The sequence below is a fragment of the Typha angustifolia genome, chromosome 8 (genome assembly GCF_048772165.1).
Source record: "Typha angustifolia cultivar Huaian chromosome 8, ASM4877216v1, whole genome shotgun sequence".
Classification (NCBI taxonomy): domain Eukaryota; kingdom Viridiplantae; phylum Streptophyta; class Magnoliopsida; order Poales; family Typhaceae; genus Typha; species Typha angustifolia.
The window spans coordinates 4,333,008-4,357,583 of record NC_133246.1 but is presented as its reverse complement, the minus strand read 5'-3'; the positions used below and the strand labels follow the sequence as shown (position 1 = coordinate 4,357,583).

At 38.4% G+C, this 24,576-nt stretch overlaps 4 protein-coding genes across 7 annotated transcripts; 3 read left to right on the top strand and 1 right to left on the bottom strand.

Annotated features, from left to right (window-relative positions):
- Nucleotides 1-252: 252 nt before the first annotated feature.
- LOC140765299 (probable amidase At4g34880) lies at nucleotides 253-2,509 on the bottom strand. The gene is made up of 5 exons (XM_073104303.1): nucleotides 1,823-2,509; nucleotides 1,523-1,737; nucleotides 1,185-1,412; nucleotides 878-1,076; nucleotides 253-778 (listed from the first exon to the last, which is right to left on the bottom strand). The coding sequence occupies exons 1-5, from the start codon at nucleotides 2,333-2,335 to the stop codon at nucleotides 410-412; spliced, it is 1,524 nt and encodes a 507-aa protein (XP_072960404.1). The 5' UTR covers nucleotides 2,336-2,509; the 3' UTR covers nucleotides 253-409.
- Nucleotides 2,510-3,341: 832 nt separating this feature from the next.
- Nucleotides 3,342-16,598, top strand: LOC140764374 (putative E3 ubiquitin-protein ligase LIN-1). 4 transcript variants are annotated; one of them, XM_073102918.1, is made up of 16 exons: nucleotides 3,345-4,460; nucleotides 7,557-7,620; nucleotides 8,365-8,793; nucleotides 8,947-9,032; nucleotides 9,119-10,399; nucleotides 11,236-11,380; nucleotides 11,474-11,725; nucleotides 11,822-12,131; nucleotides 12,213-12,337; nucleotides 12,420-12,539; nucleotides 12,878-13,009; nucleotides 14,768-14,890; nucleotides 14,952-15,062; nucleotides 15,323-15,466; nucleotides 15,947-16,198; nucleotides 16,285-16,598. In XM_073102918.1, the coding sequence occupies exons 1-16, from the start codon at nucleotides 3,505-3,507 to the stop codon at nucleotides 16,300-16,302; spliced, it is 4,548 nt and encodes a 1,515-aa protein (XP_072959019.1). In that variant the 5' UTR covers nucleotides 3,345-3,504; the 3' UTR covers nucleotides 16,303-16,598. The 4 variants fall into 4 exon arrangements, with proteins under 4 accessions (XP_072959021.1, XP_072959020.1, XP_072959019.1 ...); XM_073102917.1 differs by having other exon boundaries at nucleotides 11,474-11,740; XM_073102920.1 differs by lacking the exons at nucleotides 14,952-15,062; nucleotides 15,323-15,466; nucleotides 15,947-16,198; nucleotides 16,285-16,598 and having other exon boundaries at nucleotides 3,342-4,460; nucleotides 11,474-11,740; nucleotides 12,878-12,968; nucleotides 13,068-14,910.
- A 2,860-nt stretch (nucleotides 16,599-19,458) lies between these two features.
- LOC140765583 (protein DETOXIFICATION 56-like) lies at nucleotides 19,459-21,244 on the top strand. Its single transcript, XM_073104737.1, has one exon. It carries the CDS (start codon nucleotides 19,625-19,627, stop codon nucleotides 21,152-21,154), a length of 1,530 nt encoding a protein of 509 aa, XP_072960838.1. The 5' UTR covers nucleotides 19,459-19,624; the 3' UTR covers nucleotides 21,155-21,244.
- Nucleotides 21,245-21,380: 136 nt separating this feature from the next.
- LOC140765584 (thymidylate kinase-like) lies at nucleotides 21,381-24,268 on the top strand. Its single transcript, XM_073104738.1, has 6 exons — nucleotides 21,381-21,783; nucleotides 22,289-22,615; nucleotides 22,972-23,083; nucleotides 23,177-23,236; nucleotides 23,472-23,576; nucleotides 23,912-24,268. Exons 1-6 carry the CDS (start codon nucleotides 21,665-21,667, stop codon nucleotides 24,047-24,049), a joined length of 861 nt encoding a protein of 286 aa, XP_072960839.1. The 5' UTR covers nucleotides 21,381-21,664; the 3' UTR covers nucleotides 24,050-24,268.
- The last annotated feature ends 308 nt before the right edge of the window (nucleotides 24,269-24,576 follow it).

Here is a 24,576-nt window from a genome sequence, read left to right as displayed (position 1 = left end):
TATCCATTATGATGAGTAGTTTAATAATTTAATAAAATATCTCTGAAATTTAATACCTTTTCATGTCTCATTAAATATAACCATGACACCGCTAAACTGATTTACGAACAAACACTCTATTGTCCTAAACCGATTTAAGCTACCCTATTCAAGTTTAAAAATAATTAGCATAGCTAATCAGATTTAGAACGTATACTACATCCAAACACTGCTTATTGCTTAATATTGAAATAGATAATAAGCAAGTGTATATAGAAAAGAGAGAAACCCCAATATAATTAGAGTGATAGTCGCACATCACATGTGTATGATAACCTTAAAATCAAATTTGGGATTCAATTAACAAATTTTTCATACTACTCTCCTCCTGCTGCACTTAATTACTTCCAAACTCAAGCTTCTTCAGTCTTCAACTGTCTTTGTCTTTGAGATTGTGAGGAGGTTTCCGAACTAATGTAGCTTGCTCGAAGGCATAACCTATCTCAATTAGCTTTGGCTCCGAACCCTTTAAACCACCAAAGCAAATGCCAAAGGGAACTCCAGATTGGTCATATCCTGCTGGAATACTTATTCCTGGATATCCACCGATAGCAAGAATACTGCTAGCAGTCGAACCAGGCGTCACTATGGCATCCAGATTATTCCTGGCCATCACCTTCTCTATCCCATTCTTGGAGAGCTGGGCCATTTTGGAGATTGCTCTTCTCTCAGCAGGGCCTATCCCACTAGTATTCTGGGACATCAGGAAGATATCTTGGCCATATTCTTTAATCTTTTCCTGCATTAATTTTCTACAGTACGTCAATAAACGTTTGTAAAAAACAATTCCAATAATTATATATATACATCAATGTGGAAATTAATCTCTTTATCTTGCCTCGATTTGGTGATTGTTGTTGAAGGCTATTACATCTGCAAGAGTCCTGACAGGAGAGTAGGCCAATTGCTGCAAGTAGCTATTCAATGCTAGCTTGAACTCAGCTCCTAAGGCGACTTCTTCACCACTTTCAATTACTCCAAGGATGGTGCTCACATTGGCTATTTCAACACTGTCAATCAATATAGCTCCTCTTTGCCTTTCACATTGCAAGAAAACCACTGTATCATAACACTACTTTCTAGTGCGAGTTGTATGTGTACATGTAATCTACACAAGAGATATATATATATATATGTATGAGTACCTCATGACGTCGAAATGCTTCTGGTAAGCTATTTGTTGGGCAGATCCATTTGGGAAAGCAAAGAAGCCCTTCAGTATCCCTATTCTTTTTCCTTTTAGCCCGTCTGCTCTCAAGAATTGCTTGTACCCACCTCGAGGTATATACTTTGATGCCATTCTCGTCGCTTCTGCATCATATGGATCATAGCCGGCAATAGCTTCCAATACTTGGACGGCATCCGACATTGTTCTAGAAATTGGCCCGTTTTCAGAAGAATTTAAGTCACATCCCTATACTATTTTTATTTCCGACTACAAGCCAAAGCTGCTTTGTCAGATTTTAATTTTGTTTTTCCTTACCCAACTGAGTCTTGCCTAGGAGAGATAGGAATAACCCCAGCCCGGCTGGTCAGCCCCACCGTCGGCTTGATCCCGACGACCGAGTTCGCATCGGACGGGCAGATGATCGACCCATCGGTCTCCGTCCCGAGTGTCACCGCCGCCATGTTCGCCGCGGCCGCTATCGCCGATCCACTGCTTGACCCGCATGGATCCGCGGTCAGATTATACGGATTCTGCGCTAGATAACGAGTTGACTCAAAAGCTTGAGTTGTTAAATGAACGGATCAGTTTATAATAATAGATGTAATGCTCGCTCACCTTTCCCTGGCCGGAGCGCGCGCACCACCCACTGGGCGCGTTGAGGGATCGAAAGTAAGCCCACTCGCTAAGACTGGCCTTGCCGAGTACCACGGCGCCGGCCCGCCTCAGCCGGTAAACCACTCCGGCGTCGCGGCTGACGGCCGAGCCGAGCAGCGCGAACGAGCCGGCCGTGGTGTTGAGGCGGTCCCGGGTGGCGATGTTGTCCTTGAGGAGGATAGGTATGCCGTGGAGCCCGCCGCATGGGGCGCGGCCGAGTTGCCTCTCGCGGTCGGCTCGGTCGGCGAGCCGGAGAGCGTCGGGGTTGACCTCGATGACGGCGCGGAGGATGGGGTTTAAGGATTGGATTTGGGTCAAGTAGTAGGTTACGAGCTGTCTAGAAGTGAGGCTGCCGTTTGTGAAGGCTTTTTGGATTTCATTGATGGTGGCCTCCTCAAACTCGAAAGAATGGCAATTGATGATGGTAGTAGCAAGGAGAAGGATGCCGAATAGAGTGGAGAGGATTTGGAACATTGTTGAGAGAATTCCTTACCACTAATTCGATCGCATGAACTGGTTTGGTAGATAGAAGACGAATTTGTAGCTGAATTATATCTACTTTTGAGAAATTAGAAGCCGTGGGGAACAGATTACCACCGATTCCGAAGTCCTTAACCTTGCTCGGCTGCCACGGCTGCACGAAAAGTTTTCCTGTCAAATGGATTACATATTTACATCGCTCGGGAGCCAATTAGAAAATGCCACGTATATAAAACTTAAAAAGGACTATTGGTTGACCCTGGGTTTGATCCCCTCCGTGGAGTTAGAGGCCATGTTTAAATAGATTTATACTATAGCGTTATACGCATATTAAATTATTTAAGCTTGTTATGGTCCCTTTTTTTAAGGAGGATTAGCCTAAGTGTTAAATCTATATATGGAAGAAATTTAGCTTTTTAGTCAGTATATGGTTAGCTATTAACAATTTAACATACAGAGAGGTAGAGATAAAAATATTGGGTCATCTCTCTCCTTATAAATAAATGAAAGATTTTTATCTCTCTAATATGATGATACAATACAATTAAGATTTGTAGAGGAAAAAAGAGAGATGAAATTAACTCCCTAAAGTTTTTGTGAGGTGATAGAGAAGACTTTCTGTGTTCAAAGGTTAATTAATGATTGACCAAGATATGTCTTTTTTTATTACATATTTATTAGCTAGAACTCTTATTGAATCAAGATCTAAAGATTAAGAATTCTAAAGCATGTTGATGGGATTAATTTTTCCAACTAGTATATAAACAAGTGCAGTTTAGTTTGGGGGGTTGACCTTCTTGATGAACCTGCTGCTATTACTATTACTGAAGAAGAAAATAGTAAAAAGATTGCGAGCCCATTCATAAAGCTTGGTCCAGGTTTGAGCCTAATTTAGGCCCATGAATCATAGGGGGGTAAAGATGTAATTTTGGAAAGAAAACGTTCTCCTCTCCTTGTAAACCAAAATCCGAAAGTCGCAACTTACCGCTCCCTCTACTATCTCTACCGAACCGTCTCTTCGGACCCCTTCAACCGCCGGCCTCTTCACATTCTCAAACTCTCCCTCGCAAAACGCCAAAACCCAAACAAGAAAGCATATCAAGTGATGACCAATTCCATATTCTTCGTCCAGACTCTCCTACTTCCGTCCTCCCTCTCCTCCAATGGCTCCGACCAAGAGCAAACCTCCCATTCCAATGGAGCCCAACGACCTCTCCGCCTTCCTCATCTCCACCGTCGGAAGCTTCCTCCACGACCTCCTCCTTAGCCCCGACCTCCGTAAGCGGCACCGCGAGCAGTGCGCCGAGCGCCTCGCTGCGGCGGCGGCGGCGGCTGACGCCGACGTCGCCAACTCTGATGTCCGCTACTCCGAACAAGCCGTCCTCGCCAACCTCGATTGGGGTATCGACGCCGTCGAGGAAGCGATCTCGCCGGCGAGCCACCCCGAGGCGAGGCTAGCCCGCCTCGACCACGCCGAGCGGATGCTCCGGGTGCCCGCGCTCCTCGACCCCGCCGGATCCACCGCTGGCGTCCCCAACTCCTACCTCTCCGCCTGGGCCCACCTCCACCTCGCGTCGCTTGCCGCGCTACGCGGCGAGGACGATGACGCTGCGAGGAACGCTCTTAATGTGTTCGACGTTAATCCCTTCTTTGCTCGGGTCGACTTCGCGCCCGAGCTGTGGGAGACGCTCTTCTTGCCCCACATGGCGTCTACTTCCGGGTGGTACGCGGAGTCTCGGTATCGGATTGTTATGGCCGTTCCGGACGCGGCCGATCTTTCGATCACGGCGGAGCAGCTGTTAGACGAGTCGGTGGTGAGTTTGGTGACGCCGGAGCAGGTGGAGAAGTTGCAAGATTTGGAGAGGAGGTGTGGGGAGGCTTTGAATCACAGCACTAGATTGTTTGCTAAGTACTACAAGGAGGTGGTGGGCAATGAAACGGTGGCGCTCCCGCCGATCGCAGAGCCGCCAATGACGCCGCAGCATGAGCGGAGCCGCTCGATCCCCAACTACGTCAAGTTTGGTCCAATCTTGCCTACGAGTGCTGGGTTTCTGCCTGCTTGCAGGAACAATCAACATAAGGGCGGAGATACGCGTGTATCTGCACCTAGTGAAGAGAGGTGAGTTTGTCTTATTAATATGATGTCCTCTATTTCTTTGTTAGATTCTGTTTGTTTTTTAATTTCCAGAGCATGGATAAGAAAGTAAACTCTTCTGTGCATCAAATTCAACACGAAAAATTTCATCACTGAACTGCCTCATTGACAGCAGTGGGCTGTAATTATCTCCGACTGTAAAGGAGAATAAATATGAGAAGAAAAGAACAATTATCCTCTATTATTAGAATTAAAATATAAAATGAACTAGAGTAGTGAGTAAGCGAGATTTCTAAAAATAAGGAAGCATGGTTTCTAACTTTCTCTGAGAAAACTAATACCTCGTAAACAGAGTTAATAATTGAATTGAATGGATGTTCTAAAACTTGAGGAGAGATGCAGCACAGTTGAATTAAATCAACATGCAGCTTTTTTTCATGTACTAAGATTTGTTGATCTTCTCAAATTGAGGGATGTAGCTTTAAACCCAAGAAGCTCAATTTGTAGTGTGAAATTAATTTGAAAATGAAGTTGTAGAAGATGTTCAGAGTCAAGGATTATCTCTAAGATGCTTTTCTAGTGAAATAATTAAGTGGAAGATTAGACTCGGTAACTTTCTAGTAGAGCATCAATCACCTCGAGTATGATAATATAATGTGAATCTCAAAGGCATGTTCCCTGTTCTTGTGATCTTAAGGAGATGAGATCTATGTAATTATCCAACTTTGTCCAAATTAAATTACTTCCTAGATGCTACTTAAAGGGAGTCCCTCCAATCAGTGGGTTGTTTCTTGAGGAGATTCCTGGTATATTGGCAACTAAGGCTTTTTTTTACCCAAAATTGATCTTTCTGGACCAATTATTGTTAGATTTATTTCACTCAAGCTTATTATCAACTCAGGTTTTTAAGATTGCAAACGTTAGGCTTACATTGACTATAATCTTAACTGAAAGACAATTACACTGATCAAGGGAGTTGAAGGACAAGAATCAGAAGACGCGTGTCAGAACTAGTGAGCTACTTATAGAGAGGATGCTAATTACATTGAGTTTGCTGATGCCTCAATCATATGGTGAAGCGTGGATGCGAGAAGGTTAGAATGGTTAGTTGTGCCATGATACTTTCATCCTTTATCTTTTATGGTTTTGATCATTTCTAGCAAATGATCAATTGATTTAGATTTAATAGCTATTGTGGATGGCTGAAATGTGAAAGAAGTCATGGCATTATATGTTAAAAATGTTGACCTTTTAATGAGATTGCAACACTACTGCATAAACATATTGATCGAACTAGGATGATGAAGTCAATCTTTTGCGTTTGAAGTAAAGAAAGGGCATTGTATTTTGAAGAATTAGATCTCTATACCATCTACTACCTAATTAACGAACTATGAAACTATATCTCCTATAGTTGTAGGTTGTTTCTTCATCTAACACTTGGTAACCAGAAAGACCCAATTATTAAATATGTGTTATGAACCAGATCTGGAAAGATCTGGACTTAATAAAATTATGATATAGCCTCATGAGTTAGGGTTATAATGGCTTTAACTTTATATGAATCGGAGGTCGGAGTGGAAAGTTAAAATTAAAACAGTGGAAGAATGTCAGAATTGGACAAATTAGTAATTATCCGACTTTGTGGTAGTTGTCGGAGAATAGCAGATGGCCAAAGTTGGTAGTGGACTGCCATAGGATAGGATGACTCGTGGAGGTGATGATGACTATATGTTGGAGGTAAAATTATGTTTTTAAGTTAGATCTACTCCTAAGAAAATAAATAGCTATTATTATTTACTTCTACTCCTAGATTATCTTACTCTTTCTCCTAAAATAAACTCAAAGCTAAAATAAGATTTCAGTGCTTAACTCTTCGATATATAGAGATCGGGTATAATGAGTCCTACTAAGATTAGTCTTAAAAACTTATATCACTCAAATTATGATTTGCCTTAAATATTTACATGACTTAATTGAACTTGCCTTTAGGATTTACTTGACTTTAATTGGACTTGTCTTATGTGCTTATATAACTTAACTAGACTTATCTTAAGGGCTTACATTATAAACTAATTAAAAGATAAATAAATTCGATCTATCGAACCTAACATCCTCATAATGTGATCCGACCTGATCTAGTTTGCATCAATATGTGCTTACTGCTTATAGTTAGTTTGTGAAGGATATATTATAAAATTTGATATGGAAGAATACATATTTCTGGTCTTTTTGTTTCTTATTATTAGTTGCAATGTATATACAAATCTATTGTCCAGCTTAAGTTAATCAACCACCTAATGTTTACAAGCAACACATGTTTGGAAAATAAGTGGTAATTCAAGATATGTCTAATTTGGTTCAATGAATAGGAAACATCACATCAGATGCAGGTCGAAAAATTCCTACTTGGATTTTTGGGTGTTTAGGAGACACATTCACTACTTCTTTATTACGAGATTCACAGTGAAGGTTTTAGAGATGTGTAGATGGTACTAGGGGAAGTTCATGTACCTTTATACTACCTTGCCTTGTTTTATAATATATATAGTCAGCCAACTAAATGAGTTCATATTGTTCATTGGCATCATCTCTGGGCCTCTAACTTCTTCATCTTGTTTGGTAGATGGGATCATAATCATTAGTCTCTTCTTCTATATTCCTGCCATTCACGTCACAATATGGAATGGTATGGGATGAGACCCTTCAACCATATTTATTTTCAGCCTTGATCAACCAAGTGAAAGGCCAACAGTGTTAAGTAAACTTAGAAGGAAAAACAGGGGTAGTTTCCTAGGTATTAGGTATTAACCCTTAGTATTCAATAAGAGAAATACAAATAAATTATATCTCTTTATCAAATTTTCGGGACAGCAAATTTAGTATAGCTTATGTGTTTCTCCTAGTTTTGATATTTTTTTTTGCAAGTATAAATAATGTCTAAGCCTCTAAGGCTCTTATCTAAAAATAGTGAAGTTATGATTCTGTCTCACATTATTTTTCTTTATAGAATTTCTACTTGTTGTATGCAACTATACACTTTTCAACTTTAGTTTGACTAATAGTATTGTCTACTTAAACAAGTCTGACTTTCATATTTACTCGATCACATGTCAACAGATATATCAACGTAAACTTCACCGAGGAATCGGAAATACCAGCTCAGCCTCAGCATCTCATTCATGTAAAGTTTGCATTTCATTCTGAGCCTTTCATCTTATTACAAGCAATTCAATAGTTACACACAACATCTTGTGCCAGCCATGTTGTACTAAGTCAAGAAGAAGCAAACGTGAGCAATTGTACTGGGGGACACTAGATGTGTTAAACCTGTCAAGGTCAACCCTAACTTGATTTGCCAAGGCCTATAATGATATGACCTATTAGAAGTTAGAACCTAACAAGTTCTATAAAGCCATATTTTATAAAACATATAGTTGTATTTGCAACATGAACCAACATGGTTTGGTACTATATTAGTATATTTTGTATGTGTATTTAATGCACATACTAATAAGTGGTTTGTAATTCTATTGTAGTATGCATAAATGTAAAATCAACATAAATCTTCTAGATGTGCATATTACAGCATCTTATGTTCTATATGATAGCAGAATGTTATTTTTTATGACTATTAACATAAGCTACGATTGAAATAAGTCTTAATTAAACAGCTAAGAGTTGTGAAATTTTAGAGGGACTAGAAGAAGAATAACAGAGCTACATATTCATGAATCCTTCTGGTTTTTATTTCTTGTTGTTCTGCTGGATAGTGTAAAAGCAAGTAAGCATACGCTGTCTAGACAACAAGGTGGTACAGTCCACAGGGTTGACATGGTGCAGTAAATTGTCTTAATGCAATGTTCTTGCCTCTTTGAGTTGGCAGATATTTCAAGTTCATATATCTTTCTTTTTTTTCTGTTTTCAGGAGGTGTTGCCTGAAGGAAAGATTTTTGATACTGATTCTAACAGAAGTGATTTGGATCTAGATTCTGTAGCAGTCATTCTTAAGCGAGTAGCAGTTAACAACACCAGGTCAGAAGTAGTCAGTGAAAATGTCCAAAAGGTCCCTTTATCTACAGCGAAGAGTATCTCTACTTCTCTCAGGGATTATTCTTCTGTAGATTCACCAAGAACGCCGTCTCCTAATCTACCAGTTAAGAAATCATTTGTTGCATCTAAGAAGGAACATGAGCTACTCCTGCTATCCTCTAACAGGTTTGTAAATCGATCTCCAAAGATGTTCTCACCCAAGGGTTCTGGGGAGTCTCTTTCCCCAGTGTCTTTGTCTCTGAAACTGGCGAAAAAATCTGATGGCCTTGCCTGTGCCTATTCTGTTTCCTCTACATCTGCCCAGGTACCATGGTATCAATGGTTGATCTCAATATTGTTTATCCTTCAATCTCATGATGAATTTCTGCTGAGTTTATCTTTTTTCTTTTGAGAAGTTTGCATAATAAATTAAAGAAATGAACTTGAGAATTTTGCTTCTGTGCATTTGGACTCTCAGAAAATACAGAATAGGTGCAGATACAACTCTTGTAGTTTGCCAAATCAATCTCACGCAAGTAAACACAGCCAAGTGATAGATGCTAGGTAGCCATCCGACGTGCTTAAAAAAGTACTTAATTTTAAAAGATTTATCATGATTCTTATTAATGGATGATGTTTAAATATTGCAGTTATCATGTTGAAAGTGAAGATGAAGCTTGTGAAAGCAGCAATTCTGTTACTTCATCGGATAATTTGACACTTAGAGCAAAACCACCAAAGGACTTTGTCTGTCCTATCACAGGACAGCTCTTCAGCAATCCTGTTACCCTGGAGACAGGCCAAACATATGAGGGAAAAGCTATTCAAGAGTGGGTAAGGAGAGGAAATGCCACATGCCCAATTACTCGCCAACTTCTCTCATCAACAATCCTACCTAAAACTAACTATGTCTTAAAGAGACTTGTTACATCCTGGTTGGAAGAAAATTCTGATCCTGTCCAAGAGGTTTCTTACTCCGAGACAACAAGATCTACCAGTCCAGTCTTTTCGAAAGAACTTCATGTGGACTCTGCTTCCGTTCCAAAAATTGATCTTCCTCTCCCTCAAAAGAAACTTGATCATGGAAATGATGGGAGCAGAAGAAACATGAGGAAAGCAGTTTCTTCCCGTACAACTAATATGGTACCTCAAGCATCCAGTCAAATACTTCTAAATCAATTAAAGCCATATATTTCATGTCTTTGCACATCTGAGAATTTGCAAGAATGTGAGGAATCCTGCCTTTATATAACAAGGATATTGAAGGAATCGAAGTCTGACCATCAAATTCATGCTTACTTGTCCATGCCAACAGTTGTGAATGGTTTTGTTGAAATACTTTTAGCTTCAGCCAACAGAGATGCTCTTCGAGCATCCATAAATGTTCTTGTGGAGCTAGTTTCAGGTAATGAGGCTGTAGGTGAAACACTTCATAGTGCAGATTCAATTTTTGGTTGCCTATCAACTTTGCTTATTGATGGCTTGGCTGAGGCTGCCATTATCATTTATCTATTGAGGCCAACATACTCTGAGCTCTCCAATCACAATATTGTTCCATCTCTTGTTCAACTAATCATGAATGAAAATGAAAATATGGATACCTTCCGTTTGGGATTGGAGCCCAAGGATGCGGCAATAGAAATACTACTGCAGATCCTCTCTGATGGAGATGATGATTGCAGGTCAGTCAATGCTTTACGGATTATTTCAGAAAATGGTATTCTTGCTTTGCTCAAGTGCTTAGAAATATCAGAGAGGAAACTATCCGTCATATGTATTCTTTCGAGCTGCATGCGTGCTGATAAAAGCTGCAGAAATTTTATTGCAAATAGGATTGAGTTGGCTTCAGTACTTGAATTATTTCATTCTGGAAATGACAGTACAAGAGATAGATGCATTGATTTTATCTCGGAGCTAGTTTGCTCGAACAGGTCTGCTCTATAGCACTTTTAATTTGCCAATCTTTGTCTTCCATTTATCATTTCAGCTCATATTTTCCTGGTTTTCTCAGTTATATGCTTTAGAAACTGAATTCTTGTGATTTTAGTTTGATATCCTGGGATTGAAATAGAAGCACTGTGTTCACCTCATATATGTGTAGAACAATGACTATTCTAAATTGAACCTCATATTACTTGTTCTTGTGCTTTAGTAGATAAAAATTGCTATATTGGAAAGAAATATTATAGTTTCCATATATGAGCATGATTTATTTGATTCAATATCTTTCTCATTTCCTCAATGCAGCATATTTTACTCTCCTCCCTGTTATGCATTATCCAGTACATACAACAATGCAGCTCTGAATGTTGTTCCATATCCTATTCTTTCCTCTGTATCATTCAAAGAGGCATCTTAGTGTAGGCTCCTGTGATTGCAGGTTTTAGAGAGGGGACAAGATGGAAACCCTCTTACTGTATTAATATAGAGGCTTCTGTCACTCAAACCATTCCACAAGACTGCATGTTGTGAAGCCTTACTTTCAACTAAGGTTTCTAATATTTCATCCATCTATATTATGAGAGTACAAAGGGTAGTTGCTTGAATTATATTTATACTGTAAAACCATATTGCATCTCATTTATTGAATGTGATTATGTGTTATGCCGTCCTGTTTTTGACTTTTTTTCAAATTCCATAATATATACCCAAACTCTAGTAGTATGAAATTTAATGACTAATAGTTTTGTAAGGATTAATGATGTTCCTTTTACTCTACTTGACAATTGCTCAACATAGTATGTATTAATTCTTTGTTTTATTTCAGGAGAACATTTAGCAATCAGATTTTGCAGATCATTAAAGATGAGGGAGCATTTAGTACAATGCACACCTTTCTAGTCTACCTTCAGACAGCCCCAATAAAGCAGCAACTTAAAGTTGCCAGTATTCTTCTTCAGCTTGATTTACTGGTTTGTTCCAATACCTTAAAAAAGTGAATTTATTTTATTGACCCTAACAATGGTGCTAGACCATTTTGTAACTGCAACAATCATTTTTAACAGATTGAACCTCGAAAGATGAGCATTTACCGTGAAGAAGCTATTGATGCAATACTGGGAGGCTTAAAATGGAAAGATCTTCCTATTTGTCAGATAGCTCTAGAAACTTTGACTTTTCTCTCTGGAAGGATCACTGTCACAGGGAAATCTTTAACTGAAGCATGGTTACTCAGAATTGCAGGGATTACTAATCCCTATGATACATTAATGGAAGAAAACATGCAAAGAGTAGAAGATGTGGAAGAAGAAATGATGGTTTGCTTTCAGAATGTATTCCTTTTAACTGATATGTTCTGTTATCATAATATTTTGGATGGCATGACCTTGCCTCTGTGACTTATTTGAATGTAGGAAGGCGAAGAGAAAGCTACAAGCACTTGGGAGAGACGAGTAGCATTTGTTCTTTGTAATCATGACAATGGAGTAATTTTTAAGGCACTAGAAGAATGTTTCACGAGCAATTCTCTAGAAGTGGCAAAATCATGCCTTGTCACCTCTACTTGGCTAACTTACATGCTTACCATCCTTCCTGACACCGGTTTAATACCAATTGCCAGTAATTGCTTGCTTGATCAATTCGTTGATGTCCTCCAATCATCAAGGAACCATAACGAGAAAGTCCTTGCCACCTTAGCTTTAAAGACTTTCATTAGTGATCCAGGTGACACAAGATTTTATTAGCTGTTTGTAAACGTTTACTGTCCTCATCTATTCTCATCGACATTTGCTAACATGATTGCAGACTCACTCAAAGGAATTGAGGCATATGCCACACAGATTTTTAAGAAGTTGAGGAAGCTTAAGAGCTACTCACTAGCTGTTGAAGACATGTTGAAATTAATAGTAAATATATCATCTGTTGACACTGTGAGTAAACGGTAGAGTGGTATAGTGATATTAAAATTTCACACCACCAATATTACACTCAGTTAAGTCTTCTGTGTTCCAGGCTGAGTTTTTGTCTTGCACCGAATTATTAGAGATAGACTCTAGTGCTAATGGTCCCGTCCAGTCCTTGGTCCATTCAAAAGAACTGCTTTTTAGTGGCCACTCTGATGGAACTATTAAGGTATCTTCATATTTCAGACCTCTTTGTCCTCTCCTCATCTGTATGCATGTCGTTTTTGTGTCTGTAAGCCTGTTGGTTTGGAGAATTGTCTCCATTTAGCACAACCATTATTGCTCAATCCATGAAAATGCATCAAATGAATCTATTTTCCATGAATAATAACCCCTGTTGCTTTCTCTTGTTACTATAAGTATCTCCATGTCTATGTGTGAAGAAATTTGATGTCATGTTGGCAAATATTTGTTGTATTAGTTAATTAGTGTTTGTCCGCTGGAAGAGAAAGTAAAAGGAAGTTGTAAAATTAATAAACTAAATGATATTCATATTTTTCTTCCTAGGTGTGGAAAACTGAAAAGAGGGCTCTGAAATTGATTCAAGAAGTCCACAGGCACTCTAAGGCAATCATGTGCTTGTATATTCCAACAACAGGTGACAAGCTTTATAGTGGTTCACACGATAAAACAATTCGAGTAAGAGTTTCTTCATGCTTAATTTTAACATGGTTTTATTTTTGGGAAGTTCTTTCAGATATCACTGAGCACAAGTAAATTGACAGATGAATAATCTATCGAAAAGGAAAAAGCAAATCATGGATTGAGTTCTGCAACTTCCTTTTTTGGTTCAGTTCTTGTTGTACGGAAGAGGACAAAACTATAATTGTGTTTAGCAGAATAATTTATTTTCTCATTTCTTGCTGAGCTACATAAAGTGCATTTTATGTCCAAGTTCTGAAATTTGTCGTCTTCTCTTACCTTTACTATTCTATGGAGCCCAGGAAACAAGTTGGCCTTGCAAGCAGCATTTTGATGTCTTGTGGCCTTACTTCCTATTTTATATCTAGTTGTCACTTGATGATATAATCATTGTGGATTATAAAGAGATCTACTGTCCTAGTATTACCTTACATAAATGGATAGGGAAGATACTATGGATAGGGAAGATACTATCATTCTAAATAATTGTACTATCTTTGAGGAGTTTAATATTACCATATCTGCAATATTCTGATGAAGTGCGTACATAGGCATTGAGAATCCAATCCTACTAGCCAGAGAAAAGAAATGCTCATTTACTACTTGCTAGAACAGTAAATCTGTTTTCGCAGCATTACCGCCTTGCTAGATTTTGATCTGATTTTTGACTGTTGTGATCCTATTATCTCTGGACTATTTATGTCCAAAAATCTACTTAATGTGTCATACTTCAACATATAGACTAGGATTGATAATTTGATATATTGCTTTGGTTATAGTCATATACTCATTATTTCTATACTCAAACTTCCTAACAATCTGTAGATGTTGTTTCTTGTGTTCTATCTCTCTATTCTCTAGACATTTTTTCCTTCAGTCACACATCTTTCCATCTCAACACATCTTGGCTTGTCAGATTAAGGCGCTCATTAAAATTTCATAGCACCCGCTTTGTATTTTTGTTTAAGCTATGTGAGTCATTATTTTAGAAAATGATGGCTCTACTGATTAGGCACCTACCTTAGATAAATTGCACCTTTGCCTCCTTAGGTATTCCTAGGTGTCCCCACAGTATATTTTATTGTGTATATCTACGATATTTCTATCACCTTTTGAACAAGTGTTTAACTTCAACCTACAACTTCTTCAATGTGGTTTCTGTGCTATTAGAATCTATTCTCCAATATATTAAACTCTAAGGTTGTACAAGATATTTATGTCTCAATCCATTATGGATAATAGCTTTTGTCATAGGATTGCAATCAAAAGTCACTGTTCCTGCACAGTAGATCTAGAGCTTCCTGCTGAAAAGATTGTATAGCTATGTGGAAATTTCAACAAGAGGAATCTTGCAGTAACAATAAAAACTAAAAATATTAAATAGGTTGGATGATAGCGAAATTTTAACATCATAATAACTAATGCAACATTTCAAATTTCCAATTTCACCTTTGTTTGCTCTATGTGGATGCTTCATGCATGCTAAAGTATCAGAAGATTTTCTTTTTGCATTCTACCTGATCATTCATGCCCTATATTTCACAACTTACAAATCAAGTCCATGATGTTCAAGATGCCATTTGTCTGTCAGAGAGAATTTAACATCGGTCTGGAGAAAACAGAAAAATGGCAGCACTTCAAAATTCTGCAGCAAAATCAAAGTTGCAGTTACTCCCTAAATAGTGATGCCAATATCAAAGTTCTATCAAACCATATCTTCCAGTGATCTCTTCGATCTCATTATTTTTGCTGCAGGTTTGGACAATTGAACAAGAAGAGATTTGTACTTTTCAAGTTTATGACATGAAGGAGCCTGTCAATTGCTTAGCTACTAATACTCACCAGATATGTTATGCATCCCCAGGGAATGGAGTTAAGGTCAGAATTCTTGCTGTATATAGAATAAGTAAAGTAGCTAACCATAGTTTTAGTTTTGCAGGTGTATAAGTCAAGTGGAGTAATAAAACATGTGAATTTCAACAAGAATGTGAAATGCTTAGCCATGACAGAAAAGAGTATATATTGTGGGTGCACAGGATACAGCATCCAGGTTATATTATGGATGATTCTTCTTGTCTTGTGCAATTTATATAACACATTATTTTTGTGTCTCTGTTTCATATACTTGTGCGTAATACTACATTCATGACTAATCATGAGTTTTTATATTAAAAACATATTTAACATGTGAATTTGTAATCTACTAGTTTTCATTCTATATATTCATACAAGTAAGACAATTATTTTTCCAACCAACTTATCTATAAATTATTGTAGCTATACTGAAACAGCAGATAAATGTACCTACAGGAAGTTGACCTCTCTTCGTGCACATCAAATACATTATATTCTGGGACAAAGAAACTGTTAGGCAAGCAGACCATCCAAGCAATCTGCATACACAAGGGAATTCTCTTTGCCGGAGGGTCTTCTGTTGACGGAATTGCTGGCAAGGTGTGGTTGAGGTGTCATTATTGTCTGGTGGTATTCTATTGCTTAATACTTATGCTAATCTTGACTATTATCATGGATATGAAAACCCAGAAAGGGGCATTGCTGTATGGATCTTTATTTCACTTTTTGAGTGTGTATGGGATGTTTACGTGCATTCAGTCAAAACTTGCCGCTTTGAAGTGGAACATGTGAAATAGTTTTCTGCAATAAAGATTAATCAGCTTCATAATCCATCTACATTATGTCGTCCATCCCCATTTCAAAAGGAAAATATTGCAATTGAATAAAGTTGAAAGTATTATTTTCTTGTCGAGCTTGAAAGTTTCTGCCAAAATATTGGTCGGTAGAATTTCTCTTTCAGCATGTGAGGAACAAACTTTTTAGAGCAATGCTTAGCACTCTTGAAGTCTTAACATTTAGTTTGATAGATAGTTTTAGAAATTCATGTCATATACTTACTGTCAGTAATTCTCATTGTAGGCATTTTCATTATCGACAACAACAGCGACAGGATCATTCTCCACAGGTCTTGACATCCATAGCATTTCTGCAAATGATGATTTTGTGTTCACTGGAACCAAGTGCGGGGTCATTGAAGTGTGGTTAAGAGAGAGACTCACGAGAGTTGCCTCACTCAGAATTGGTGGCGGGGCTAGCACAAAAATCACCACATTGGCAGCTGATGCTGATGGAGAATTGCTCTTTGCAGGTTCTACAGATGGAAAGATCCAGGTTTAACTCCTTATAACCATGCTTCCTTTGAGATGGAAAATTTTATGTTAGTCTGCATAAAAAGTACAATTTGTCTTAATTTTCAGGTCTGGTCTCTGGATTGACCAAGCTTCTTGATTGTACTATGTGATATGGTGCCAAAATTCTGTGGAATTTCGGTTAAAACGAATCCAATTGTACGAAAGTAATATTAACACCTCTCAGGTACCAGCTTGTTTATTATTTTAACAATACATTGGAAGGAGTAATCGCTGCTCCTTCCAACCCTTCTTTTAGGGATGTACAGACAATAACTTATTATTTATTCGACTGTACTTCAGTGGTGGAAAATTTTGTATCCTTGCTTATGTACAGAAAGAACAACTACAAATGCAATGGAAGTCCTGTAACAGTACTAATACTGGTGATGTTTGCAGAATCTGCATACCATGTTACTGTTTGTGCTGCTAATTTGAGTTAGATAGAAAGTTATTTTCTTTTGGGATGCTGCTCTTATTTTCCAGTGTTAGCTAGCTCTTTGAGGTTTGCTTTCTTCACGATCTTCTGCTCTTGAACCAAGAAACACGACTTTATCCTTTCTATAATCCCAGATATGACCACCATAAGCACAGTCTCTCCTTTTTGTTAGATACTAATTTGGTTTGCTATCAGTAAAATCCGTATGGGTATTGGAATATTCACGTATACAAGTTGAATGATACTATAAGAATATATATATATCGTTTTTTTGAAAGCATATACCTTTTACGTCCAAAAGGTCGTGTCGAGTAACGGAGTATTCTGAGGCCGGAGTTATTTTTAAGAAAATGGAACTCGATGATTAACGATCGATTTCATTCTCTACTGGGCATCAATTTTTCGAGTAGCACGAATGGAGATACCAAGCTTAATTTCTTATCGATTAATAACTTATGGCATTCGATCGAGAAAGCATGTCCTCACTTTAATTGGCAACCACGTACATTACAGCCTTTATGTCACTCATGGCTAATAAACCTCCACTCCTTTCTCAAAGTGAATCATTGTCCACTAACCCCCAACAGTGGCATATATGGCGAGAAAACAGGAATACCATCTAAAATCTCTATATCTAAATTAAATTAAAGAGGCAGTACTACTATAGTTTTGTTGGAACCAATTGATGCCATGCAGTCCATCCTTTCTCACGCTCGACAAGTGGATCGAAATTGAGAAAGAAATGTTAGAATATAAATCATTATATTATATAACTGCATCTTTCTTTAGTTCTTCGGACTTAGGCATCTTGGTGATGTATTTAAATGAGGACGCACATATTGATTGTTGCAACCTACATGATTGCAAGTTTACAAGAGTTAGGTACGAAGTTTTGGTTTTTAAAGAGATACTTTTGACGTGCATGAAATAATGGTCATCAATGATAGAAGACGTAGACTTCAACACTGAAGAAGATGTGTTTGTCCTCTTCTTGGTATATCTAAATGAAGGTGTAAAGGGGAAAAAAAAGAGAGAAAAAAAGAAAAGAGAAACGCTAGTGTACCATTGAAGCTTTATTTAGTATCTTCAAAATAAGGCTAGATATATAAAGCATCCCACTCATCCAGTTGGTTGAGTGCTTTTAGAAAAGAAATTTGATTCTCCAGTGCTTTTCTTGTATGATCGATACTTTAGAAAGCACATCCATCTTTTACTTGTTCCCTAATATATCTCAAAAAAAATTGCCATCCTTGATTAAGAAAATCACTACAAAACAATCTCGAAAAGTAATAGTAATTAACTTACAAAACTAGGATAAATAAAGCACCCTATATATGTACCCAATTGCTTTGGTTTATTTTCTTGTATGATTGATACTTTGTGTAGATTATCACAAGCAAGTTTAATCGTATACGTATCCAAAGAAAAAAAGCCAACTTTGATTAGACAAAAGTTTGCTTCAGTTAATTATCTTTACGCTTGCCAATATGCCCTCTATTTGATTCTATTTACTTTGGCCATCTGCATGATCCCTATAACCTCTTGATGTGATTATTTTATAGTAATTGTCTATCTATTAGTGCTATATTAAAGAGAGATGGAAAGGACAAGGACAGAGAGATAAGATAGATATGGTTCATCACTCAAAAGCTAGAAGAAGATCAAGTGGAAGCCAGATCCTTATAAATCGACAAAGATAAAAGTAGTAGTTGGTGGACAAGCAGGAAAGGAGCATTTTGCTCAACAAATGGCCCACCCTCTTATCTTCTATTGATCACTAATTTACTACTCATTCATTCAGAGGGAAACGTTTGTTTATTTATGATTATGTGAATCCCTGCTAGAGAAGCCAACTCCCCAAAGTTTAATAATTTGATGTTGAGAGAAATTAATGTGAAACCACTTGATTAATATAAGTCTTTCTTTAAAAGAGATTTTTTTTTTTAATTTTGGATAAGCTCGTACTAGATGATTGAATAATTTGAGGCCACTCGCTTTAATAATAATACCTTAATTGTCGCTAAATTATTTTAACTCTTTCAAAATTACTATTATAATTAGTTTTTGACTAAGTATTTAATTAAAGATTTCTAAGAAATAGTTGTTAAGTTTGACAAATATATTCAAAATGCCCTTTTTTTTATTAAAATTTAAAGCACAAAATATTTATTACTAATTTTTTTCTTCTTACCAAAGAAAATAAAAAGATTTCCTTTCTCCTTTCCTTGTGCTATATATCAATATTATTATACAGCTTTAGAACTATTTAAGCAATTTATACAAGAATGAAATGATATTTTATCTATTTAAGTTCACTTTTAACTATGATTAGTTGTTTGATAATTTGAGCGGCAATTATAGTAATTTGAAGAGTATAACGGTAATTATGATATTTTAAAAATTTTCATGTTAGTGTAAAATATTCTTATGCTTTTTACTCATGCCTTCCACATTAAGGGTTTTGAGAGTATCTCGTCGACGAAGGTATGAAGTGACAACTCAGCTTGAACATCAAGGGGTCGTCCTCTTTGGGTTGGTGGAGCTCCTCCTCTTGCCAGTCCTTCATATTTCCTTAGGGATCATCCTTGATCGGCTTCTCCATAAACATAATGACAGTGGGCTGTTTTACATATTTGTAATTTAGTATGAAGTGTTCTTTTTAATAGAGTTTAATATTTATTAATATTTAAACCTAAAAATTTTGTAATAAGAAAAAAAAAACGAGGAAATAATAATAATAATAATAATAATAATAATAATAATTATTATTATTATTATTATTATTATTATTATTATTATTTTGGCTCTATCTTGCATGAGCCGTTACAAGAACTCTCCTTCCTTTCTGTTACATCCAAAATACAAAAAGCTCACGCAATTATCATGCACACAAGGAGTCGTGTCAACTCGACATATAGCTACGCAAGAAATCAAAGCTAATCCTTTTACCCATCACACACAAACCTAGACATGAAAAGCCCCACCTCTCAACTGAGAAAAGAAGAAGAAGAAGTATCCTCCTCAATCGCACCTCCAAATATTCCTCAAAAATCTCCTCCCCCTGACCACCTCATTCCGAGATGGGCCACCTCCGCCATGGAAGCCATCTCCTCCGAGCTCCGGTCGCAGCGCGGCATTGCCCTTCCCCTGGCAGCGATGAACCTGACATGGTTCGCCAAGACCGCCACGACCACCGCCTTCCTCGGTCGGCTCGGGGAGCTCGAGCTCGCCGGCGGAACGCTCGGGTTCACCTTCGCCAATGTTACCGGCTTCTCCGTCCTAACCGGCCTTTGCGGCGCCATGGAGCCGATTTGCGGCCAAGCCTTCGGTGCCAAGAACTACAAGCTCATGCACAAGACTCTCTTCATGGCCACCATCTTACTACTACTAGCTTCTCTTCCCATTTCCTTCCTATGGCTCAATGTAGATAAGATACTACTTCACTTTGGGCAACAAAGAGACATAGCCAACCTCGCAAAGAGGTACATAAGATATCTCATCCCTGACCTAGTAGTGATCTCATTCTTGTGCCCACTCAAGTCTTATTTGAGCTCACAGGGAGTAACACTTCCAACACTCTTCAGCTCAGCTGTAGCCTTAGCTCTCCATATTCCAATAAACATCTTGCTCTCAAGGAAAAAAGGATTAGTGGGCGTCTCCATGGCCATCTGGCTAACTGACCTTGTTGTGATGATCATGCTAGCAGCTTACGTCTTCATCACTGAGACGAGGAAAAAAGTTACTAGTACTAGTGCCTCCTCGCGGTGGTGGGAGCTGCAAAAGGTGGCGGACTGGGTCCGGTTTCTCCGGCTCTCGGCGCCGTGCTGCCTGACCACATGCCTAGAGTGGTGGTGCTACGAGATACTAGTCCTGCTCACCGGCCGCCTTCCCGACGCGAAGCGGATGGTGGCGGTGATCGCCGTAGTCCTAAACTTCGACTACCTCTTATACTCCGGGATGTTATCTCTGGCCACATGCGCGTCGACCCGTGTATCGAACGAGCTCGGCGCTGGCCACGCCGGCCTGGCTCGGAGGTCGGCCTTCGTGTCGGTCGGGACGAGCTCAATTGCGGGCGTTATTGGTGGGTTGGCGATGGTGGGTGCGAGAAGCCATTGGGGTTTCTTGTTCAGCCACGATCGGGAGGTTGTGGAAGGAGTGAAGAAGATGATGCTGCTGATGGCGTTGATTGAGGTGGTGAACTTTCCATTGGCGGTGTGCGGGGGGATAGTAAGGGGGACGGCAAGGCCCTGGCTGGGGATGTACGCGAGTCTTGGGGGGTTCTACTTGGTGGCGTTGCCGGTGGCGGTGGCGTTGGCGTTTAAGGTTGGGCTTGGGCTTGGTGGGCTCTTGCTGGGTTTCCTTGTGGGCGCGGTTACGAGTGTGGCGGTCCTGATGGTTCTTGTAGCTCGGATGGATTGGGATGCGGAGGCAGACAAGGCGCGGAGGTTGGCCGGCGTCGACGCGAAGGGCGGCGGCTCCGAAATCGAAGAAGTTTTGTAGGCTCTCACGGATTGTGACTGGGAAGTGGAAAGTAGTATTATCCTCTCAACTTGGTCTTGCAGCAATTTGCCCCGGGGCACTTTTAACCAAGTTACGGCTTGATAGGTTTTCCATCTAAATTAACGGCTAGCTGCATTTTTATTTAAAATTAATTTGTCCATTTAAATAAAAATTAGTTCACCTTTGTTATCTAAGCTTTCTCTTTGAATAATTAATTTAACAGAAATCAAGAGTCCAAACTAGGGGGTCAAGTACATTTAACCTCTGTTTTTTTTATATAAAGAAAAAGTTGATAAAAAGTGTAGTTGATTCCATTATTTTCAGCTGCTATTAGAGTAGAGGCATCGAGCTGCATGCCCCCTCGAAGAGATGCATTGTCGACAGACAGTTGTATAGTACCAACGTAATATTTTCCTATATATATATATAGAGAGAGAGAGGGGGGGCCTTCGTCCACAATTGTATAGTACCCACTAAATTTTAAGTAGACCCACTCAATTGGCGCGGCGTATGTTGAAAGCAAATCGCATTAGTTTCGCGCCGCCCCATCGTTCACCTCCTCAAAGCAGCATTTCCTCAAACAGGTTTCGCGCATCTCACTTTGACAGGTGTCCTCCGGCAACCCATTGGTGCGTCTCTCTCTCTCTCTCTCTCTCTCTCTCCCCTTTCGCTCGCTTAATTTTTTTCCGCGTTTGGATCAAATTTTCCCCTTCTTTTCGAATCACAATGTCATTTTGAGTTTCAATAACTAATCTTCAAATCACGCCAGCGCCCTAGCTTTCATAAGACACCTTACTTCCTTTTCTCTTTAGGGTTATTAGGTGTATCCATAGACCATGGTTCAATTAGGTCAATTAGATCTTGCTTTGATTTGGGTTTAATTACTGTTGCGTAATTAACTTCGTAGTAGCAAATAATCTAGATGCAATCGTGATCGCGCATTCAGGTTTTATTTGTAATTTTTATTCTTTATCATTATCCAGAAGTAAAAGGTTATGATTTCCAGTGAAGTTATATTGGGGAAATGAACGATAACAGTACTATCCGAGATATTCTTTATTTCAAATAAATATGGTGGATAGAGCGTCAATCAAAATCTAATCAAATTTGTACCTGAATTTTTTTTCGGGGTAGGAACATCATCGGAACTGTGAAATCCCTAAAGTTATTGCGATTTACACGAAAGAGCTTTTCCGGACAAACTGCAATGGCTTATGCTAATCGTGGTTTTTCAAGAGGTGCGCTGATTGTATTGGAAGGACTAGATCGAAGTGGGAAATCTTCTCAATGCAGCAGACTAGTCTCGTTACTGGAGGCTGACGGACTAGCTGTTGAAGCATGGCGATTTCCAGATAGACAGACTCACATTGGTGGAATGATATCGTCCTATCTAGCTAACAATTCGCAACTGGATGATCGTGCGGTTCATTTGCTTTTTAGTGCAAATCGCTGGGAGAAAAGGTTTCTTTCTTCTTTTTCTGTATCATTTGGTACATTATCCTTAATGAGATTACAGTTATTTTGAGTTTTCTTGTCTAATAATTTCAATTTAATTCAAGTATCTATATCCTGGAATTTTGGTAACTCAACTAGTAAGCATGTGAAATGTAGGTGCTATCTCATAATAATTATGATAGGATATCCAGCAAATTTCCCTATTGCAGCTCTTATATGGACTGCCTATAATCTGTTTAAGCATGGAAGGAGTATAGCTGCTCACAACAGGACAATCATATTTTGAGTTGAAGCTGATTGTTGGACATAGTATGGCAAACAATTTGGGCATAATATTTAGCAATGTGCTGCATTTTCTATAGGTCATTAATGGAAAGTAAGTTAAGAAGTGGTGCCACACTTGTGGTTGACCGTTATTCATACTCAGGAGTGGCTTTCTCAACTGCCAAAGGACTTGACATCGAATGGTGTAAGGTATTGTTATTAGTAAGTAGGTTTCTGACTTTCTGTAAAATGAATTTGTATATTACCTTGTCCAGCACAGTAATATGATTATTTTTCATGTAGACTTCGGAAACAGGCTTGATAGCTCCGGATCTTGTAATTTACCTTGATATACCACCAGAGGTTTGTTCCGCATTCAACAGTATCTTCTTAGCATTTTGGTATATGACCAGAAAATTCGGTATCCTCTTGTATATGAGATGTATCAATATTCTAAATGAGCTTCTTAACTTATGATTAATTTTACAACTATTTTCTTGGATTTTGGATGTCACTCCGATACCAAGCCTGTGTTCTTCTTGTGCCTCATTCTTTCGTACTTCTGTAGAAAAATCTCTTACACGTAAGACCTCTTCAGGAAGCAGCAAAGAGAGGAGGCTACGGTACTGAGAGATATGAGCAGCTTGAGTTTCAAAGAAATGTGGCCGAACAATATAGGAAGCTTTGTGATGCCAGTTGGAAGGTATTATTGTCCATTCTATTTTACTCTTATCCTAATCCATTCCTTGGATTGTATTTTTCTTTGTTAGAGCTATAATTTGTTTTTGTATTTACATGCTTAGTATCTGAGTCTAGTTAGGACACTTTCCTCTGTATAACATCGACGTGGTCACCGATCTCTCGTAAATGATTGATGCTTGTCGAAAGTCAAATCTGTTGTCGGTTATCATGGAAGTAATATTCAACTTTTACTAATTCAAACTTCTTACTGAACAGTCTTAAGCGTGTTCTTTTACTTTGATAATCTATTTTCTACCTTTCTCAGTTACTAACTTTAGCTGACAAAATCTAACATAGGTTGTTGATGCCACACTAGCAGTGGAGGATTTGGAGAAAGTAATAAGGAGTTTAGCACTGGAGTCTATCACAGCATGTCAAAATCTTCCTATCTCCAATCTTTGGCCAAGAACTAGCATCAACCTTGCAGGAAAATAGAGTATTTAAATTCTTTCAGAGAGATCAAAATTTTACTTGTTTAAATATACACTCATTTTGTTCAAATGACAATGTTCCGTTGTCGTAGATGTGCTACTTATCTTTTGCTAGGACTATTTGCTAGGACTATTTTATCACTTGTGAAGTTGTAGAACAAAGTTTTCATTTCTCATGTATTCTTTTGTCTTGAGCAAAAATGGCTGATTATAATTAGTTGCACCCCAAACATTTGTATTCAGTAGAACTGCGGCAACAGAATTTATGCATCACAATCGTTCTCACTTATCTAGATCATGCATCTACTGATTAACTGAAAACTATTCATTCTTGTAATAGAGACTAGAGTTGCTGCCCCTTTAGATGCTACAGGTAGAGGTATGTCATTCACATTCCCTTGTGCTGTTCATGGTTCTCTCCCATGGCTACATATGCATTTTGCATTTGTATTCCTTTTAGCTGTTAAAGTGAATTACTAGATCAGTTGATGAAATAGCTCCTGTTCTACTGCCTATTTACCTGGTTTATCC

What these genes read in the sequence shown, in the direction of transcription:
- LOC140765299 (XM_073104303.1), bottom strand. Translation starts at nt 2,335, where the DNA reads ATGTTCCAAATCCTCTCCACTCTATTCGGCATCCTTCTCCTTGCTACT. An exon ending in CCTAGGCAAGACTCAGTTGG is followed by an intron (nt 1,413 to 1,522) that starts GTAAGGAAAAAC and finishes GCCAATTTCTAG; the next exon opens with AACAATGTCGGATGCCGTCC. An exon ending in AAGCATTTCGACGTCATGAG is followed by an intron (nt 1,077 to 1,184) that starts GTACTCATACAT and finishes GCAATGTGAAAG; the next exon opens with GCAAAGAGGAGCTATATTGA.
- LOC140764374 (XM_073102917.1), top strand. Translation starts at nt 3,505, where the DNA reads ATGGCTCCGACCAAGAGCAAACCTCCCATTCCAATGGAGCCCAACGAC. An exon ending in TCTGCACCTAGTGAAGAGAG is followed by an intron (nt 4,461 to 7,556) that starts GTGAGTTTGTCT and finishes ACATGTCAACAG; the next exon opens with ATATATCAACGTAAACTTCA. An exon ending in CCCCAGGGAATGGAGTTAAG is followed by an intron (nt 14,891 to 14,951) that starts GTCAGAATTCTT and finishes TTAGTTTTGCAG; the next exon opens with GTGTATAAGTCAAGTGGAGT.
- LOC140765583 (XM_073104737.1), top strand. Translation starts at nt 19,625, where the DNA reads ATGAAAAGCCCCACCTCTCAACTGAGAAAAGAAGAAGAAGAAGTATCC.
- LOC140765584 (XM_073104738.1), top strand. Translation starts at nt 21,665, where the DNA reads ATGTTGAAAGCAAATCGCATTAGTTTCGCGCCGCCCCATCGTTCACCT. An exon ending in GCAAATCGCTGGGAGAAAAG is followed by an intron (nt 22,616 to 22,971) that starts GTTTCTTTCTTC and finishes CATTTTCTATAG; the next exon opens with GTCATTAATGGAAAGTAAGT. An exon ending in TTTGTGATGCCAGTTGGAAG is followed by an intron (nt 23,577 to 23,911) that starts GTATTATTGTCC and finishes AATCTAACATAG; the next exon opens with GTTGTTGATGCCACACTAGC.